We start from the raw sequence: 20,277 nt of genomic DNA on the forward strand, positions 1-20,277 counted from the left end.
ATATCGCACACAACCACGTCTTATTTAATAAGAGAAGCCTTACACGAACAAATTATTTAAAATAATTTCTACTATAAGATATTTTTGTTCAAAATGTTTTGAGCGATTTACAACTTGCGTTAAAACTTTTACTCGGACTCAATTTAATCATAAAAAAAAATTATCGATTTCTGATTTTATTTATTTTTCTGTCTATGATTTATTGAAAAATAATTTTTTACTAATAAAATTAATTATTTAACGTAATCACATAATTTAAAGATATAAAATGTTTTATACTATACAAAATTAACATAATTCTTAAATTACATAAAATGCAAAGTTCCGAGCAAAAGTTTACCGCCATTTTGAGAGGTCGACGCGTCAAATCAAAGATGGCTGCCGTATATAAAATAAATGGCAAAATTTGTCTAATTACAGTCAAGCAGCGCTTCAACACGTGGAGAATTACGAGCGCAACCACAACGCACTGAGTATAGTACAAGTATTGTGCATTACCAGCTCTGGTGCGGTCTGCGATACCTGGAGGTACAACAAACTAATATTACTACAAATTCAATAAAAAACAAATACAAATATACTTTATTGTGCACTATCATGGAGTTACAAAAAAAAGAAAGTACAACAGGATTTTCACAAAAGGCGGTCTTATCGCTAAGCAGCGATCTCTGCCAGACAACCTTTGGGTAGAAATTAAGCTAAGTAAACCAAATCGGTAATCTCCTGCCTACAAAAAGGAAACCATCACGCCGCGCGCTAACGGGTGCACACGAACAGTGATGAGAAATAAAAATAAAAACAATAGAAATATTAATAACAGAAAATAAAATAATAAAATATTTCAGCAATATATAGTCAAATTAGAGCTGCAGATAGTGATATTTGACATATTTTTTAAACGATTCAATACTTTTACTGCATCTAATAGAGAGAGGTAAGGAGTTCCATAGATTCACAGCGTAAACCGTGAACGATTTTGAGTAGAAAAAAGAAGTGTGTGAAGGAGTAAGAAGAGAAAAGTTTGTACTAGAACGCAAGGTGTGGTCATGAGTGAGGTATGTAAACTAAAAACTTACAATTTAAAAATAAATTGTGGCTATAAAAATACGGGGTCATCCCTGTATTAGTTCATTATGACACTCTATGGCAGAAGACGTTTCGAATGACACCTCTCTCGTCGGAATCCGTTCAGTCGTTTAGACTAGGAATTTATATACGCGTGTAAAATAAGTATAAAGTCAAAATTACCCGGTTCAGCTCTTCCGTGCACTGAGCATCGGTCCGTAAGCGGCGAGTGCGCAGTAGGTGGCGAGCAGCGCCGCGGGGGAGTGGGGGGACTGCGCAGATTGGGACACGCTCGAGCTGGGGGACTGCGACTGCGAGTGGGGGGACTGCGGCGTGTGGGGGGAGTGGGGGCCGGCGGGACAGCGCGCGTGCGCAGACAGCGCCCAGCTGCAGTACAGCTCCGCCGCCTCCGCGCCCAGACCTCCGCACGCCGCGCTCAGTGCGCAGAAACTTAGAGCCTTCCAACCACCGTACCTATTAACAAATATTAATGTTAAAATTACAATAATAGTATACGATGTTTATTTTTTATTGCGTTTTATTTTAAAATTCATATAAAACATTAGAGGTCGCCCGCGACTTCGTCATCGTCAAATAAATAAAAAAGTAGCCTATAATAATCCTGAATACATCCGCTAACTTCCAGTGAAAGTTCCGTCAAAATCTGCCCGGCCGATTCGAAGATTACAGACTTGAAGACAAAAAATTAAAAAATGTCTCCTTTACAATTAAAACAAATATGTATGGATACTTACTTATCAACAACAATAACAGGTCCATTCTTGTACTCCATTTGGCAGCCGGCGACGAACTCGATGAGACCGAAGGAGTCCCTGTAGGGTGCGATGAGTGCGTCGAGTGCGCGGTCTCGCTCCGCACCCGCACTGCTCCGCACCGCGTGTACGTACTCGTTGTCATCGGGCCTGCCCGCAACGTACGAAGTCGTCTCCCCCTCCAGCCATCCACTACACTTTATAAACTTAACACTTAGCTGGTAATCGTCTTGCAGCGAATGTACACTCACATTTGTAACTTCGATAATCCTATCGGATGATACATTGTCCGGCACTTCGGTGACTTTTTCGAAGTAGTAACATGGTCTCCGGAGCTCAGTCTCCTCCTCGACGGAGAGCGCGGGCTCCACGGGCGGCGGGGGTGGTGCCGTGTCCGGCGGAGACCCCGCCGTCCGAGCGCCCCACTCGGGGAATTTGAACTTTGTGGGGGAACTGAGTTTGAAGTTTTTAAGGGACATTTTGGATGGGCTCTTTGGAGATTTGGGTCCGTTTTTCTTTTCGGAGAGGGATGAGAAGAGGTCCCCGTTGGCTATAGACTTCCTAGCCGAGAGGTCCCTGCTGCCAGCGCTGAGCCTCTCCAGCCTGAGCTCGGTCCTGTCGAACCTGTAGGCGGGTTCTGTGTCGATGACCGGGGAGTTATTGTCAGGTATGAGGCGCTCGTCGTCGGCGCACTCGCTCTCCTGCCGCCGGTAGCCGTTCACTTCGGGCTCGGCCTCCGCCGGCTTGCGCTCGCTCTTCCTGTGCGCTACGTACACATCTTTACACACGAAGCTCGCTCTAAAGTTAGCCACAAACAACTCCTTGTCTTCCTCCGTCGGCCAGAACACGTCGCACTCCTGTAACACATACACATGAAGAATTATAGTCTATCATGTAGTTTACATATAAAGATATCATGTTATGATACTGACAGGGTCGTCAGGGTCGTGCAGGAGCAGCACGATCTGTGCGGTGTGGTCCCACAGCAGCCGCCACAGCTCGGGGGCGTCGCCCGGGTGCTGCGCCACTGCGAACTCGCGCAGCCGCCGCCATCCGCACACCCACGATGCGTTCACGTACTCACTACCTGCACACAAACACACAACAGTTAACTTAAAAAAAGACTAATTATGCCGCTGTGATATTACACAGAAGAGTACTAATTAACCTTAACACTTCATAAGAGAACAAATGTACATTATTTCTCCTACTGTATAGTTTAAGACACATTAGAGCGAACAAAGTAATAAGTTAAAACAATTCCTCCTCCGTCAAAGTCAATTAAGTTTAATACTTTTTCAGTTCATTTGCATTTACGGATTTCTATGGGCAACGGTCACCTCGCTACTTCAGCGAATTCATGTGGTTGTTAGCTCGTTTGCCATCTTTTGATATAAAAAATATATTATCCCATAGAAAAATTGGACCCACCTTCGACCCCAGGTTTAGGTACGAGCATGACCCTGGCAGAGTCAGAGGGCAGGATACCGCCGGGTCTGTTCTTGTCCGCATTGTGTGGTGCGCGTGCGCATACACTTGGCTCCACACACGAACGAGTTATCAACTGAAAATAAAATATAGAAAAAAAAAACAATTACTTACCAAGTCAAAATAGAAAAAAAATCTTTTAGTATAGACCAATATTATAAAATAATACCTGGAATTGTTTTTCTAACAAGTTAACAGGCGGTGGTCCTTGGTACACGTTGTTGCGATTTGCAAGTGATCGCATCCGCTCTAATAACGCGTAGTTTTCAGCTCTATTTGCTCTGTAACCAAATATATTATTTATTTACACCACATATATAAACAACAAATGAATAAAAAAAAATAGTAGTATTATTATATACTTTTAAATAACATACATTAATATTATGTCAAATAATTATTTTTAAAATTCTAGATATTATAGATAACTAGCTTTTTCCCGCGACTCTGTCCGCGCGGAAAAAAAAACATTAAGAGTAGCCTTTGTTTTCTACATCTGGTCCTGTACTAGTTCCGGAGATACTTTCAAACGAACATCCATCCATCCATCCAACTAAATGAAGTAAGATTAAATTTATACATACCGTCTGATCTCTTCCTTCTCTTGTTCATTTAAATTATTATAAGCGGCCATATTCTTACTATATGTGTCCGTAGAGCGGGGAGCCAAGTCATACACTCCCTCTGACTCATCTCCGTTCACCAATCCCGTACTCTGCTCCTCATTATCTCCATCTCTTACCGAAGATTTACTCAATTCACTATTTAATTCATCAGTCTTTATTGATATTTGGCTGCCATCAACCATTTCATCTTTATCTGAAATATTCTGACTGGATTTAATACTAGATGTTTCACCGTTAACATCATTGACACTCTTCGGTCTTGGTAGATTGAGATCCATAACTGCTAATTCTTCTTCTGATATATCTTCTAGAAGATTCTGGAGGTATTCTCTGGCTTTAGCGAATTCTACTTCTGTGTTCCCGGACCTGACATGTTCAAGTAACGCGTCGTGTACGAATACGTATTGTTCTTCAGTTTGTACCAGATGGTTTCTTTGTGTACGAGCACGACAGAGGAAACCAAGAGGTGACAGAGTGCCGGTTAATTTTAGTTGGTTTAATTGTGCGTCTAGTACTATGTAAGTACCAGTTCGGCCCACACCAGCACTGTAAAAAAATAACACATCAAATAAAATTGTGATATATATTATCAAACTAGTAGTTGTCCGCGACTTCGTCCATGCGGAAATAAAGAAAAACCTATGTCGACCGGGAATAATGTAGCTTCCAAACAGTGAAAATAATTTTTCAAATCGGTTCTGTAATTTCGGAGCCTATTCGATGCAAACAAACAAACAAACAAATCTTTCCTTTATCTTTTAATATATTTAGCGGGAAGGTAAATTACTGGCATAAGGTTCAACCACACCTGGTATTTACAAAAAACGAAAGTGAGACATATTCTCTTTACCATAAGGATCAATTCAGCATGGAATGTGTTATACTTTGTTGTAAACGAAATTGAGACTTATCATCTATTAAATAAAGTTGATTTTCACCTGCAATGTACGAGTACTGTGCCAGGGTCAGCAGAGGCGGCTTTAACGAAGGGCAATACAGCGAGCGGATGACGAGGAGTTCCGTGATCTGGCCATACTGTGTAGTGGTACTGAAGTATGATGCGACCACTATCCGCAGTATCTTCAGCACCTTCACACTGAAATTGTATATGGATTATATAGTTACTAGCTTTTATCCGCGACTTCGTCTGCGCATAAAAAAAATATATCTCCGTTGGATACGTGAATTAAACTTATCCCACGGGAACAGCATACATTTACGTAGCTTTTTGTTCTTGCAGATAATGTTCATCCATCTTGATTTATCCATTCATCCATTTAGACTTGCGTATTTATAATATTAGTAAGTTATAAGTAAGATTGGTGTTGAGGTTGTCAAATATATTTAGGGGTTGGAACATTTTTCAACAGTGGTAGATCCCGCAGCAACATTAATTGTTGGGTGCACGAATAGGTCTATCACACAGAAGACAGGCGTGAAGTGGAAGCAATTCCACGTTTCGTCTGAGGAGTGTGTTGTCGGAGGCCTAATTTTAGTCCTCTTCCCCTTCCGGGTGGGAAGGGGAACGGATAGGAAGGAGAAATATCCTCTTTATGTGCGTCCCATTCTCCGTTGATTAAAGGTAAGCGCATTTGCATTTGCGGATGTCTATGGCTAACAGTCGCCTCGCTATTTCGGCGAATCTAGGCCGTTTGCCACGTTAAGATATAAAAAAAAAAACAATATAAGTTGTGGTCTCACGTACCAAGTGAACCAGCCTGTAATTGACACTTGAACGTTTGTTACCTTGTGTATGAGGCGCACGCGCAGCTTACGTACAGTGTACGCGGCGCGCACGTCCTCGTGTAACAATGTGACGCGCACTCCGCCGAACTCCGCGCTACTGCCGCGACCTCCCGCCGGCCAGTACATGTCACATTTGCGCTGCAACGTAACACAAAACAAACTGTCTAGGTTGTCTTCTTGTTTTACATGTCACCGAACGATTGTGAAATTAGTCGATTTTTATACAGGCTAGCAAAATGTTTATACTGAAACTTCTTCTTTCTTAACAATTTATTAAATGTTGAAATATTTTTATACGATTATTCCTTTAACATTTAAATTTAGAATTAAAGATTATAGGTCAAGTCAATTGACTTGATGAGTAAAATGAAAAAAAAAGTTTTTTTTTTTTAATTCACGATTAGCAGTTTATATCCCTGCTGTACTAAACTTACTGCTGATTACTAAGGTTAAAATATCTGAGAACTACATATAATAGGTAGTTAAAGTCCCCTACCCTGCCTCTTTCCACTAGAGATGCAAAGAGTAAAAGACGAAATATGGACAAAAATAATAACTAACTGGTTTCCCGTTGATAGTAAAAGAAGAAAGGGTCCACATTTAAGGTGGTGCGACGATATAATAAAAATTACTGAAAACGGCTGGACCAGACTAACATCAGACAGGAAGACATAGAAGAATCTGGAGGAGGCTTTCACCAATCTAGACAGCCTTTACACAGAAGATCGAGGCGAAAACTAACACTAACCATACTAATTTTAAATTTAGCATTAACATTAGCATTAATTAATTTTACTTTAGCATTAACGGAAACTAACAAAACTAACGCATTTCTCATTATTAGTAAACATTAGCATTATTTTACTATTAATAGTTTATTGTTCGCATAATTATGTTTAATAATATTAACTTTATATTTTTTTATCTTACCCTGCCTCTTTCCACTAGATTAGTGATCATAACAACAGTGTGTACTCGGTGTTGCCAGATCATACGCCAGAAGGCATCGAGCGTGGCAGGAGTGGGGCCCTGAGTGGCGATGTACCGCCGCCGCCACACCAACCACTCCAACTTCACACGACGCGGCACACCATCTGTACAACATTATATCAAACTTATTATCATCATTAGCTCATTATACGTCCCCACTGATGGGGAGCCTACCCCAAGTTAGGAGTGACTAGGCCATAGTCAATGCTGGCCAAGTGCGGGTTGACTTCACACATATCATTGAATTTCTTCTCAGATATGTGCAGCATCACGATGTTTTCCTTCATCGTAAGAACATCTGATAAATATACATATGTAAATCGAAAATCGAAAAAAAAAATAGTACATGGCGGGATTCGAACCCCGGACCTGCAGATTGCAAGTCAAGTGCTTAACCCCTGAACCACCGACGTTCTTCATCTTGAAACTGATGTCACAAATTTATCTGGCTTTGTTTTTTTATATAGACATCTAAGATAAATCTAAATACTTGATTTTTTGTTCAATTGACTATATTCTATTCTACTCACCTTTTGTGGATAAGACAAATCATCATTTTTTTTATTTTTGGAACGAAGTTCCTTATCGCGCGTTGTGAAAGGGGGCTAGACGGAAAAAATTCTTACGAAAAGTTGTCACGACACTTTTTGCTATAGTAAGTATGTTAACGACGAATGAGCGCTACTTCACCATGGCAACCACGTGACAATATATAACGAAAATTCATAGAAATTAAATGTACTTCTTGTGAAGACTTAAGTTTTTATTCATAGAATAAACATTGGTTCCTTCACTAATTAATAGAAAGGAACTTCGTTCCATCCGGGTGCCCAACACACCTCTCAAGTTTTTTTTTTTTATCTATGTCAGAATGGTTTTTTAACAATGAAGTAAAAAAATTACTAAATCCTTTAGACCCTGGATTTTAAGCTATTGACCAGGTCGTGTCAATATCATAGACAATTTCTCATATTTTCCTGTATTCATCGTAAGTTTAGAATCAAAAACTCACTGATATCCACATAAACGTCATCCAGCTCGCTGTCATCGTCACTCCTGTCACTGTCAGAGTCCTCGGGCTGCTCCTCCGACTCCACGATGCCGGAGAACTCGATGTTGAGGAAAGCAGACTCTATGCCCTCAGCCAAGTTCGGCGGTGGCTTGGATTGCTTCACTGATGGTTGTCTATTGAAAAGAACCATAGATTTAATGTCGTAATGTTATTTCTAAAATGTATTGTAATTTCTTTTCTTCTTGTAAAATCTTGAGATAACAAAATGTCTGATATATACGTGTTTAGGCAGTAAATTTACGGTCATTTCTGCGACTTGTTTAGTGATTTCAAGATAGTTTAAATTTCTAGATGGTGTTGCCACGCGTGCGTAATTTTAACGTGCGCGTACGTAATTGGTACGTACGCGTACGTTAGAATTCTTACGTATACGTACCTCTGTGGTTTCGCACGTCGCTGCAGCTTGCGCTCGAGACGTCTCTCAGCGCGTGTGTCCAGTGCAGGCAGCATGCCGTCAATGAAGTTGGCGTTGACGTAATCACACGCGGCACCGCGACCTGCGCCCACACAGCCTGCAGCCCCGCACCGCGCGCCCGCAGACACACACACACGGGAGTGATCATCTAAGATAGACAAATAATTAAAATAGTGAAAATAAAAGCGAGTTTTCTTTTAAACCGGTCATAAACACAAAATTTCTTCATAACACAACTTTATATTAAAAAGTGACGGTTACTTACAAGCTGTAATATTTAAATAGCGATTCTTCAATCTGTTCTCAGGACGATAGCTGTGATGACTTGTGTGGCCGAGAGCCGCAGACTTCGCTACTACAATTTCATACTCCTTGCTGTAATACAAACATGAATAAATCAACATTATCGGAAAAAAATTATACCATAAGGTAGTAAAGAAGTAACTTGCCACTAAGCCGAAATAGCGAAGCAACTGCTGCCCATACACATTCTTACTTCCATTCCATACTTTCAGTTGACGGAGGAGTGGACGCACAGAAAGAGAATATTTCTCCTTTCTATGCTTCCCCTTCTCCATCAAAGTTCATTCCCATCCATTCCTTACAAAAATGGGTTGGAAGGGAACGGGTCTAAAATCAATCCTCCAACCGCACACACATCAGACTGTACGCAGAATTGCTTCCACTTGACGCCTGTATTCTGTGTTATCGTGATATTTTACCGGTCGAGATGTTGTTACTGGCGTCTGTTAAAAATCTGTTGAATTCCGTTTACATACCACTAAGATTGTTACCTTGGCAACATCTTCAACTTTCAGTATAACTTACTAAATACATTTGTATAAACAATGTAACCTGAAGCCGATGTCTCCGTCAGCGTGCAGCGAGGCGACATGTCGCACGAAGGCGCGAGCGCGCAATGGCGGGCGTGCGGCGCCGGCCATACGCGGGGGCCGCGCCGCCTCCGCCTCCTCCCCGCCCCCGCACACGCTGCCCCCGCCCCCGCCAGCGCGCAGCGGAGAGCACAGCGCTGCAGATTGTACACCTTATACAATGGTGATAAAGCACATATTGCCTTGAACAAAAATCCAATCAACTAGACAAAAATTTTATTTTAACCATTAGTTTTTATAACGTAAACTGCAAAATCACACAGTATAAATAAAGAATTTCCTACTTAATTTGATTTTATTTTTAAACCTTTTTCGTCTGCTTTTAACAACATTCTGTTTACGTCATGTTGTAAGAACACTCACCAGGTTTCTTGTAAACATTTAATGGCGCCCGCGCAGCTCTCTCACCTCCCTCTTCTAAATAATTGTACGCCGCACTGATGCATTTACTCAAACGAGATCGGCATCTATAATAACAATTACTTATTGAAAAGCTAGATAAATTAATAAGATTACGTATTATGACACTCCAAGCAAGAATACGTATTGAATGACTTGTCAATATATGATAAGCAATTCAAATGTTTACACAATGAACAAAAATACACGTGAACAATATTACACTCTGTTAGTCCGACTTATACTTATTTGACAAATTTTAAATATCCGCCTCCATAAGGACCAAAAGCTTATCTAATACAGAATTCAACCAATCCAACAAGTCTGCAGTTATTTCATATATCTTGGCGGCTCAAGATGAACAACGCAATGCACAGTACCCTCCTCCCACATCTTACAACTAAAATTATGTTCTGCGCAACAACTCTCGCTAAGTTAACAGTCACCTGCCCCGGCGCGTACCTTTTGATATCCCGGGACTCTTATCTTATCTTAAGGATGACCACCGAGGGAATTTTAGTGAATCAAGTCTTATATTACCCTCTCTTTACCCCCCAGAAGGCAGGGTATCTTTTGAAGATTCCCCCTCCCCCGAAAGTTAACAGCCGTCTAGATATCTGAAAACTATTGTACCAATACATAGTTAATATAGTTTCTTACCTCCAGTACAGTACAGCAGCACCAACAGCCGCCAGCACAGCCAGCAGTGTGACAGCCAGCAAGGCCGCAGTGCCCACGCTGCGCCCCGTGCGCGTCATCTCGCTCGGTTGACGCGCCGCCGAGTATGCCACACACGACTCGCTTGATACCTCCTATAAAATATTACTAATTTGAACCTTATAAAGGTATAGCATAAATATCAAAATTGAAAAACACGGTAACAACTAGGAAAAGCCGTGTTATACGCCAAGGAGGAGGGGCTTAACGTAATCACGTCCACATCTGAACCACTATGTAGATTAGTGATGCAACGGATGTCTGTTTCCGTTTCCGCAAGTGCGGAAGTTCCGCGTGCTTTTCAACATCCGTTTCTGCTTCTGTTTCCGCAACTTTTATAACGGAGATAAAACGGAACTTTACGACGGCTGAGAGATCCAAATGCGCGGCGCGATACGCGCAGTCCGTACGCGGCCTTTCGGCACTTGTCGCATTTGTTTGTTTACATACTTTTTCGTGAATTTAAGCGCGTAATATTTTCTGCTGCTGTTTGAAACAATCAGTTTCTCTTGCTGGAGTAAACTGTCTAGTAGTTGTCCATATAAAATTTGACAACTGGCAAAATGTTCTTATTTCATACTTACGAGTTATTAAATGTACTTTTGAATAAGTGATAACCATGTAATAGGGGTGACTAGGCCATAGTCAACCACACAGGCCCAGAGCGGGTTGACTTCACACATATCATTAATTTTTTTCTCAGATATGTGCAGGCAGCATCACTATGTTTTCCTTCACCGTAGGAACGTCGGATAAATGTAAATATCTAAATCGAAAAACACATTGGTACATAGCGGGATTCGAACCCAGGCCCTGCAGATTGCAAGTCAAGTGCCTAATAATTATATCTTTTTCTAATCTAGATTTGGTGTTTTTGATACTTAACACATTCACTGTTTACAAAATAAAAAAGGTAACAGCTGGGAGCCAAAACTTTTTACGGTGAATTTTTATTTAGTATATCTGGGAGTGTTAGATAAATTAATAATGTATTTTTGTATTTGAGCGCTAGGGATCATCATTTTGAGCGCTAGGAATGGCAATGGTTTAGTTCACTAATATGTAGATATTTCATCTACAATTGCATATCTGTTCATGTTACAAGATTTTGACAAAGTCAAGTTTTTCATCAAATTCCAGAATATTGAGTAAAACATGTAAGGATAGTAATCAAAACGCGCTTTTATTTTCTCGGTTCATGATCTTGTAACATTTCATACACACCCACACATACACACACGTATACACACACGCATAAACATAAACGCATACAAACACACGTACACACACATACAGGACATACATATATTTAAAAAATATACATACTTAACATAAAGTTCAGCCTTAGCTTCATGTGTTACAAGATATTTGTATGTTTGCCTCCGTACGAACGTGATACTAATCACTACAACATTGTAAGAATGAAACTAATACTCTTTTTCGTTAGTTGACTATATTGCCAGAGTGGCCACACAAAGCAACATGGACTCGCTTCAAACGCCGGCGGCTTACTGGCTACTACAAAGTGAACGGGCTCCTCGCTCGGATCCGAGGGGGAGGCGCCGCTACTAATAGCTCTGCCCACTCGGATCCGAGTGGTCAGCAGTGAATGTATTAATAAAGAAATATATTTGTCGTTTATCAACACGAGTGGTTTGGCGAACATTAATTTGTAAATAGTGTAATTTTGTTTCCTGAAAATAAATTTAAAAAAACGTATTTTAACTTATTGCAGCACAGTAAAAATACATATATTGAAGGCTAAAGGACACCGATATCCAATGCCTTAATAAATTAAAAACGAATACAAACTGTTCTTATAAAACAAAATTTTGTAAATATGTTTTTTTTTTATTATTTACACTTCTGTTTCCGCTTCCGTTTCCGTTTCTGCTAAAATTTATTTTTGACATCTGTTTCCGTTTCTGGTTCCGGTAAGACACTTCCGTTGCATCACTAATGTAGATAAACGCCGATATTCAAAACGGTTCAAGGTGTTGCGACTATAAAACAATACGCAATACAATAGGCGTGTAGCTGTCATTTAAAAATTGGGATTTCTCCGTGCATAAAAGTTTGATTGTCAAACACATATGATGTAGTCGGGAATTCCCTCGAATTCCGACTAAAGAAGATACTGCCATCTAGTGTTATTGCGTTTTATTACGTAGCGGTTATTAAAAAAAATTTGCATAGCAGTGTAATAGGTGACGCTGAACGCTAGTTGAAAAACAGGAGAAAATAGGAATGAAACAGAAAACATTGAAATCATTGTGAAAACAGCAAATCTACTGTTAAAACAGTAGGGTTGGTAACACTGGGTTCATACCAACTTTAATTTTATTTGTTTATTTATTTGAACACATTCATAACATCACAGTGTTGGGTACATAATATTATTGTAATATCATCTCTTAAATTATACTACACCAGTCAAATAGTAAATATATTAGGAAGAATTTTGATACATCCTGTATAATCTATAGAGTGTTACTAATAAATTGTAATCGTTTATCTTACTAATATTATAAATGCGAAAGTTTGATGTATAGATGGACGTAAGTATGAAGGTATCTCCGGAACGGTTCAACGGATCTTGATGAAATTTGCCACAGATGTAGAAGATAATCTGGAAGATCATATAGGCTACTTACTAAGTTTTTTTTTAATTCCACGCGGACAGAGTCGCAGGCGAGTTTACAATAAAATCACACAAAATTACAAAAACTGAATGACAGAATATTTGCCTTTTTAACTTTTGTGAATACTCGCAAAAAACAATAATTGTTTTTACTAAGTAATTATTACTAAGTTTTGACAAGATTTGGTTTTAAATATTGCCCATAAACCTTCAGAAAGAGACAAGAGGAGGAGACTTTTGGTTTTGTATACCTTATCTCTGTCGCACACACAAGTCACATATTACCACATCTGAAGCTACTTTATATATTACAGTATATATTGTAATTATTTACCTCTGGAGGTGATTCCAATCCATTAACAAGTATTCCAGGTTTAGCGACTGAGCGGGTAACGGCGAAGATCTTCACCTCGTACCGCGAAACGTTCCACAGTTCCACTGGCTGTGACGTATAAAAAATATATTGATTTTTATAATTTAACAAGACTTCAACTTAAAAATAAATGGAGGTATATTTGTTAGTGGGTAATTGAAAAAAAAATAAAGGAATCTAGATGAAATTTACTGTGAAACAGCAAATGCTTACTAATTTTTTTTTCTTTCTTTCTTTACAAATTTAATCTAATATTATAAATGCGAAAATTTAGATGTATTGATGGACAGATGTTTCTTAGAAGGTATTTCTAGAACGGTTTAACGGATCTCTATGAAATTTGGCATAGATTTAATATTTAATGAAGACTTTAGTGTTTTACATACCACATTAATAGCTGTATCTATATCAGTCTTGTTGGTAGGTAACCTCAGTGTGGTCCTAGGCTGTTGTTCTGGAACCTTCCGCACCGTCACCACGTACTGGTCCAATGAGTTATTGTACTCCAACGGTTGTCGCCATTGAAGATACAGCATGCCTGTGGAGTATTCTTACAATAGATCTATTGTTATTTAAATAATTATATGTAATGACTCACTGACATACTCAACAATTAATTCGTCAATTTAAAGACACCCTGTAGCCTAAACAATTGAATCGATTTTGTAGAATGTCAATTCAATTCGGTTTTTTTTTCTCTAAAATGTTAATTCAATTTATTATTATCCTAAACTTACCATTAGGCTGATCACATGTCAGATTTAATATGATAGGTGCTGATGGCGGCCTCACATCTGTCAGTACGTATAGTGGCTCCGATTGTGGGCCTAACCGTTCCAGCAGATCTGATGAACTGACGCCGCTGAATGAGAACTTGTAGAAAGCCTTCACCCATATCTTGTATGGTGTGAACGGTTCTGAATGAAAGATACGTAACATTAATATGAATGGTGTGTGAAACAAAAATTAAAATAAGTCAACTGAAAATTTACATGTCGTGAATCTTGTATACATAGGTATTGTTGTTTCTATTTTGTAAAAGAGAATCAAAGAGCTAGAGCATACGTGCGTGAAGTATTTTTGTTTGTCTCAAGTGTATGTGAGAGCAATCTATGTCTCCCCTCTTCTTTCTTTTAACAAGATTTGTCATCTAATGTCGCAAACTACACAATAACTTTACAATACTTTATTATCTTATCTGTTATTACGTAATTATGTATTAATTAAATAATAGATTTACTATCTTATCTTTACTTATGTTACTTAATTCTCTAGTTTAGATTTTTTTACATAAAATCTCTTGTGCATATAGCTTACTCGTAGGACCGGTTCCTTTTTATGCCTTGGATGACATCGATTACTCACGTCTTTATTATAAATTCTTACTAATATTATAAACGCGAAAGTAACTCTGTCTGTCTCGTTTTCATGACATAATACTGAACCGATTTAAATGAAATTTGGTAAACAGATAGTTTAGTGTGAGAACGGACGAAGGATACTGTTTAAAACGTTGTAAAGGATTTAAAGGGGGATGAAATGATGTATGGAAATATCGTCATTATTGTAACTAGAAGAGTTTTTTAAGGCTGTTTAATTTGATTTAAATATACATTCAATGTTTGTAAAAGTTTTACCATCAAGGGTTCAAAAAAAAAATATGAGATGAAAGTTTGTACGGAAATATGTAAGGTTTATGTGAATGTTTTGTAAGTTTAATATGTTTTGTTGCAATCTTCTATAAGTTTAAGCTGATTATTTAAGCCTAAATAATTAAAAACGCAACCAGAAGACAGGATTTTACACGGACGAAGTCAGGGACACAGCTAGTTGTATATAAATGAATATATGAAGGTTATCAATGCTGTAGACTTACAGACCTGTGAATTATAGACTGCTTTAAAATGAATGCTGGTGCTAAATAATACTCACTCAAGTTTCTTAAACGAAAGCCAACTACTTTCGTGAGGACGCCCAGTTTATTTAACAATGTTATATTCCTCGTCGCTTTCGAATAGTTTTCCATTCCCAGATCACTTGGGAATACGTTATTCCTCTTAACATCCGTAGATTTTTGTACACCGACGATAGACGCCGCATTATACCTCGGTACTCCTTGTTCGTAGTATAAAACGTAAGCAATCTGCGTCAAATCTTTATGAGGTATATTAGCTGACGCTTTCTTTACCACTTCTATCGGTAATTGAAACTCTTCGTGTGTATCTTCTGGAACTTTCTCCAAATGTAGCCTCGGGTCAGTAGAATTACTATCCTGTCGTCTCTTTCTATGTCGATGGGAGCGTCTCTCTCTTAAACTTCGGTATGACTTGTCGAATAATATATCTGATGAAGCATATTCATCGTTGTACTTAGACTTGTCGTTTTTGTATAGAAATGGAGAGTAATCTAATTTCTCTGGGATCGTGGATGCGTCAGTTAGGGTTGCGTGTGATTCTACGTCATTAACGGGTTCATCGGCAAGGGTTTCATGTTTAGCTCTCTCCGTGGCTTGGTCTGGATCTGGTTTGGGTGCATCGTCACTGGCTGTTGTAAGCAGTTTGATATTGAAAGTGGATGGCGGGGTCCATGACAGATGAATAATTTCGCTAGTCACATTAATCACTGTTAAATTCAGCGGTTCGGACGGAACTGAAAAAGAAAAGAATCCGTTGTTTTTATTAATTAAAAATAATGATTCAGATATGTGTCATACATATAAAATGTACATATAACATGTGTTTCATTGTTAGTGTCTCAAAGTACCTATCTAAGATAGTCTGAAGCCGCATATGCAACTTTATATGCAAACAGTCGACAAGAATAAACTTCTACAGGTTAATTATCCACTTCCATTTGTTCAACATAACAATCAAACTTCAGACCAACAATAGAAATCTGCGAGCGCCCAAGGTTCAATTTCTCTACATTTCCGTAAGACTTTTGTTAAGAATTATAAACTGAAAGTGTACATCAAAAATTCCTCTTGCATATAAATAATCAAATCACATAGAAATGTTGTATTAATCTGCGGCTATTACCTTTTTTTATAATTTACACGTCGACATTTAAGAATGTAGGTATCAGTACAAAAATCTATATATATATAAAAGAAAGTCGTGTTAGTTACACTATTTATAACTCACGATCGGTCGAACTGATTTAGCTGAAAATTGATGGGGAGGTAGCTTAGAACTAGGAGACGGACATAGGAACTTTTTTTATCTTGTGTGCATTTTTTTTATTCCGCGCGGACGGAGTCGCGGGTAAAAGCTAGTAAATAAATATATATAACTAAACATACCTATATTTCAATGAGAAAACGATTTATACTTGAAGTGAGATCATTCAAACGGAAGTGCAGTGGCCGCAAGACTTGACTACAATGTCAAAGTAATTATCAAGGGGAAGGAAAAGGAAGCTTCTCTTAATTTATTACTCTATATTTTATATTAACACAGACTAGTGATATCGTGTCTAGTCGCGTGACTCAGTGGTACTCTATCAATGAACTGGTATCGGTCACGCGACTCTGCATGTCCAATTAATGAATATTAAAAAGAAAGCTTCGCAGATTTCGGATTTGATAAAGCGTGCCAAGGGGCTAATAGGACATAAAAATCAATCAAATTTTTATATAGTTATCTTAGCATAAAAAAACTACGAATCGATAATAGTTACGAACTATATTGACATAATACTATTTAGGATTATTGATTTTTGTTTTATAAATCAATTTTTTAGTATAACATACTTTTGAAGGAATGTAAAATAAAATAAAAGTAGGTACAGTTATGTAAAAATAAAGAATGCCGACAAATAAATAGTTTTTATGGGCCAAAGAAATACCCGGAAATAACCCGTTTTTCAATTTAAAGTAAATAAAGTTATCGAACGCGATATAATAACGTTGCAAAAAGCTGTCCATGCACGAATACATCGCCTTGACCGTGAAAGGATCAAGGCTTTTATACACAACTAGTTGTGTAGCGCAGTTTTACTCGTTCTCGAAAAAGCTTGACACTGAGAATCACTGCTTCAACGTAACGTTTTTCCAAACCTTCCAAAGGTAAAAACCAAAGATAATATGTTTTTATTCAGGTATTTCAGCAGTGAAAACTCACGTTTAACATTACGATCATGTCGTCATAAATTATTACCTGACTGAACAAAAAAGACACAATCTAGATCTGTCAGCTTTAATATCTCATACGTAATATCCATTCATAAACGCCGGTCTCGCAACTTCATTGGGACGTAAAAAAACGTGTTGTAACAACGATTAATTACATAACGTTTCATTAAAATGAAACAAGTATCTTTTTACGTGTCGCATGTTTTTGTTCGGCTAGCTTCCCATTGTGGGAATCAATACACATACAATGGTAGGGTATGTTTTGTATGCCATAGGATTTTTTTTTCGCGTTCCATTTTTTTCGCTCGGTTGCATGTCCTTTTATTCTACATTTTAATAAATGCAGATTGCACAACATATTTAAAATATAGTAAAAGTTTGATATTGTTATAAAATATTTAAAAATATAGTCACTTAGACCTAGTACACGTTTTTTACGAAAACTCGTTAATTCCTGAACATTTCAGTTAAAAATACTTTTGCTACCTATTCAAAAAAAATCACTTAATTTTATCTGAAAATTTCAGAAAATAATAAAAAAATGAGCGTACTGCTGCATATAATTAGAGGTTCCCATGTTCACTAGATTTAGACATTAGATAGAAATGAAATATAGTGCCTTTTATATTCTGACTCAATAAATGTTCAAAGTTAAAAAAGTACGCGTCGGAAACGAACCCGCATCTTTGCGAATGAAAATTGACATTAACCATTAACCTATTTCAATTGTGAGTTACAGTACTTAGTTATATTAAACGGAGGATTAAGCCTTCCAAATAAATAATACAATCGGTTTTATTAATTACACATTTGCATCGTAAATCTTACTTCTAACTTACTATACTTATTAATGCAAGAGTTTGGATACTCAACGAATATTGTTGAAATTTGGCATCTATGCCACACACTGTACTGTAGAACATAGTCCGGAAAACACATAAGCTACTAATTAAGTTTATTTTTAATTCCGCGCGGATCTAGTCAGGCCATAGTTAATCTTTCATAAAATATGCACACATAACCTTTTATTCTATTTCATTAGCAGGTTTATATTACTGAAATACTGCTACAGGTTAATGATAGGTTGATATGAAGGATTCTAAACTAAACAAAAGACTATAGGTTTTTGATTGGAAAATGAAATTAAAATCTTACTAATATTATAAACTAGCTTTTACCCGCGACTCCGTCCGCGCAAAATAAAAAATAGAAAACGGGGTAAAAATTATCCTATGACCGTTTCCTGGTTCTAAGCTACCTGCCCACCAAATTTAAGTTAAATCGATTCAGCCGTTCTTGAGTTATAAATAGTGTAACTAACACGACTTTCTTTTGTATATATAGATGTGAATGTTTAGATGAATGGATGTTTGTTTGAAGATATCTCCGGAACGGCTCAATGGATCTTGATGAATTTTGGCACAAATGTAGAACATAGTCTGGAATAACATATAGTCTATTTATTTAATTCCACGCGAACGGAGTCGCGGGCATCAGCTAAAATGGTATAAACTTCTTAATGATTTAAAGTGAAAAAAATAGTTGGGGATTTGTCTTCAAATATATTTTTATAATAAACTAAGTAAAACAGACCTCATATATTTAGTAACACAGCATTGTTTTAGAACATATAGAGATGTATAATTGTACTAAGTTGTTGAGGACTAATGGATATGACCTTCCCCTTTGACATGTCTACCTCATCTTAGCAGCATTAGGTGTTTCCAACATAATTAACTCCACAAATTAGCATCTTAATATTAGTACAACTGTAGTATTTAAAATTTCATATTTTGTATATTTTATTATAAATTCACACACACATAACATTAAGAATATATCTGACTAATATTATAAATACAAATGTTTAGATGGATGGACGGTTAAATGTGAAGATATCTCCAGTACAACTAAAGGGACCGGACAATAACTCTTGCTTACAAGCACCGGAGCTTCCACATTCATTCAGTCCTCACTTATCCAGATTTGACTGTTCTATGTTGCTTACTAATTTGAATCCTAATAAGAATAAAATTAATGGATCTAACACATTTAAATGACAAAAAAGATAATGTTTATCTAAAAACTTTATTCCATACATATTATCAAAAGCCCTTTATGGCTATAAGGCACAAATCATTGACTTGTAAGTAAAATTTTACTATTTGTTATTTTCAAAAAAAATATATATATTTTGATATAATAATAACTTTTTATAAAATAATTGGTTGAGTTAATTTTCCGAAGACGATTATTATTATAAGTATTTATTGCAATAGCACCCTAATAACCAAGCAAAAATGGTGTAGTGAAAAATCAATTTTTATGGACAAAAGCAAAGTTCGTTCTTGGGTAAATAAGAATTAAAAGTGTCCTGCACTGCAGTTTTAAGTTTTAGAGGCTAATTCGGTACAACTTGATACAATAAATTCATGGATGACCAAGACTGACAGATGCGAATTGAGATAGGCGTAACGCATTTTGAAACAATGACTTAACATAGAATAAGTTTACATATGTAATTATTATGATACATACCATAAATCTTCATACTTTCGTTGTAATTAACTGCATTATCACAATGAACGCACAAAATAAATACTGTAAAAATGGCTCCTATGATGCACTGAAAATACATTTTTATACTACGATGCACTCGTTGTACAAACGCAAATATAACTTAAACAATATTTATAAGCCACATTTTCATTTCATTTACTTCTATAGGCGGATATAATCTTGTCAACGAGTCATTTATTTCCCTAAATTGTCTTAATCAAGCTGCAAACGAGCTGTACCCCGCCGTCTGTCATTCGTCTTGTCAATAAACAACAAATGTTGCCATATTATGTATAACTCTGTAATTGCTGGATCTTCAGAAAAATGGTAATTTTTTTTAGGAAAATCATTAAATTTGAGTGAAAAAATTATTCAAATATGACTAATA

At 37.3% G+C, this 20,277-nt stretch overlaps 1 protein-coding gene across 1 annotated transcript; it reads right to left on the reverse strand.

Moving 5' to 3' along the window:
• Positions 1 to 293: 293 nt before the first annotated feature.
• LOC106708966 lies at positions 294 to 20,139 on the reverse strand. The gene is made up of 21 exons (XM_045683633.1): positions 19,869 to 20,139; positions 15,131 to 15,847; positions 13,936 to 14,115; positions 13,585 to 13,736; positions 13,160 to 13,267; positions 10,128 to 10,279; positions 9,432 to 9,535; positions 9,031 to 9,220; positions 8,441 to 8,550; positions 8,137 to 8,323; positions 7,701 to 7,873; positions 6,629 to 6,792; positions 5,699 to 5,836; positions 4,891 to 5,048; positions 3,911 to 4,498; positions 3,496 to 3,607; positions 3,270 to 3,402; positions 2,771 to 2,925; positions 1,821 to 2,695; positions 1,249 to 1,539; positions 294 to 522 (listed from the first exon to the last, which is right to left on the reverse strand). Exons 1-20 carry the CDS (start codon positions 19,966 to 19,968, stop codon positions 1,254 to 1,256), a joined length of 4,782 nt encoding a protein of 1,593 aa, XP_045539589.1. The 5' UTR covers positions 19,969 to 20,139; the 3' UTR covers positions 294 to 522; positions 1,249 to 1,253.
• Between the last annotated feature and the right edge of the window lie 138 nt (positions 20,140 to 20,277).

The sequence above is a fragment of the Papilio machaon genome, chromosome 23, assembly GCF_912999745.1.
Source record: "Papilio machaon chromosome 23, ilPapMach1.1, whole genome shotgun sequence".
NCBI lineage: Eukaryota > Metazoa > Arthropoda > Insecta > Lepidoptera > Papilionidae > Papilio > Papilio machaon.

Excerpts from the sequence above, each read along its gene's own strand:
- LOC106708966 (XM_045683633.1), bottom strand. The coding sequence starts at position 19,968 with ATGTATTTTCAGTGCATCATAGGAGCCATTTTTACAGTATTTATTTTG. Across the intron at positions 2,696-2,770 it reads TGCACGACCCTGACGACCCT|GAGTGCGACGTGTTCTGGCC; the intron begins GTCAGTATCATA and ends TATGTGTTACAG. Across the intron at positions 1,540-1,820 it reads CCTGTTATTGTTGTTGATAA|GTACGGTGGTTGGAAGGCTC; the intron begins GTAAGTATCCAT and ends ATTTGTTAATAG.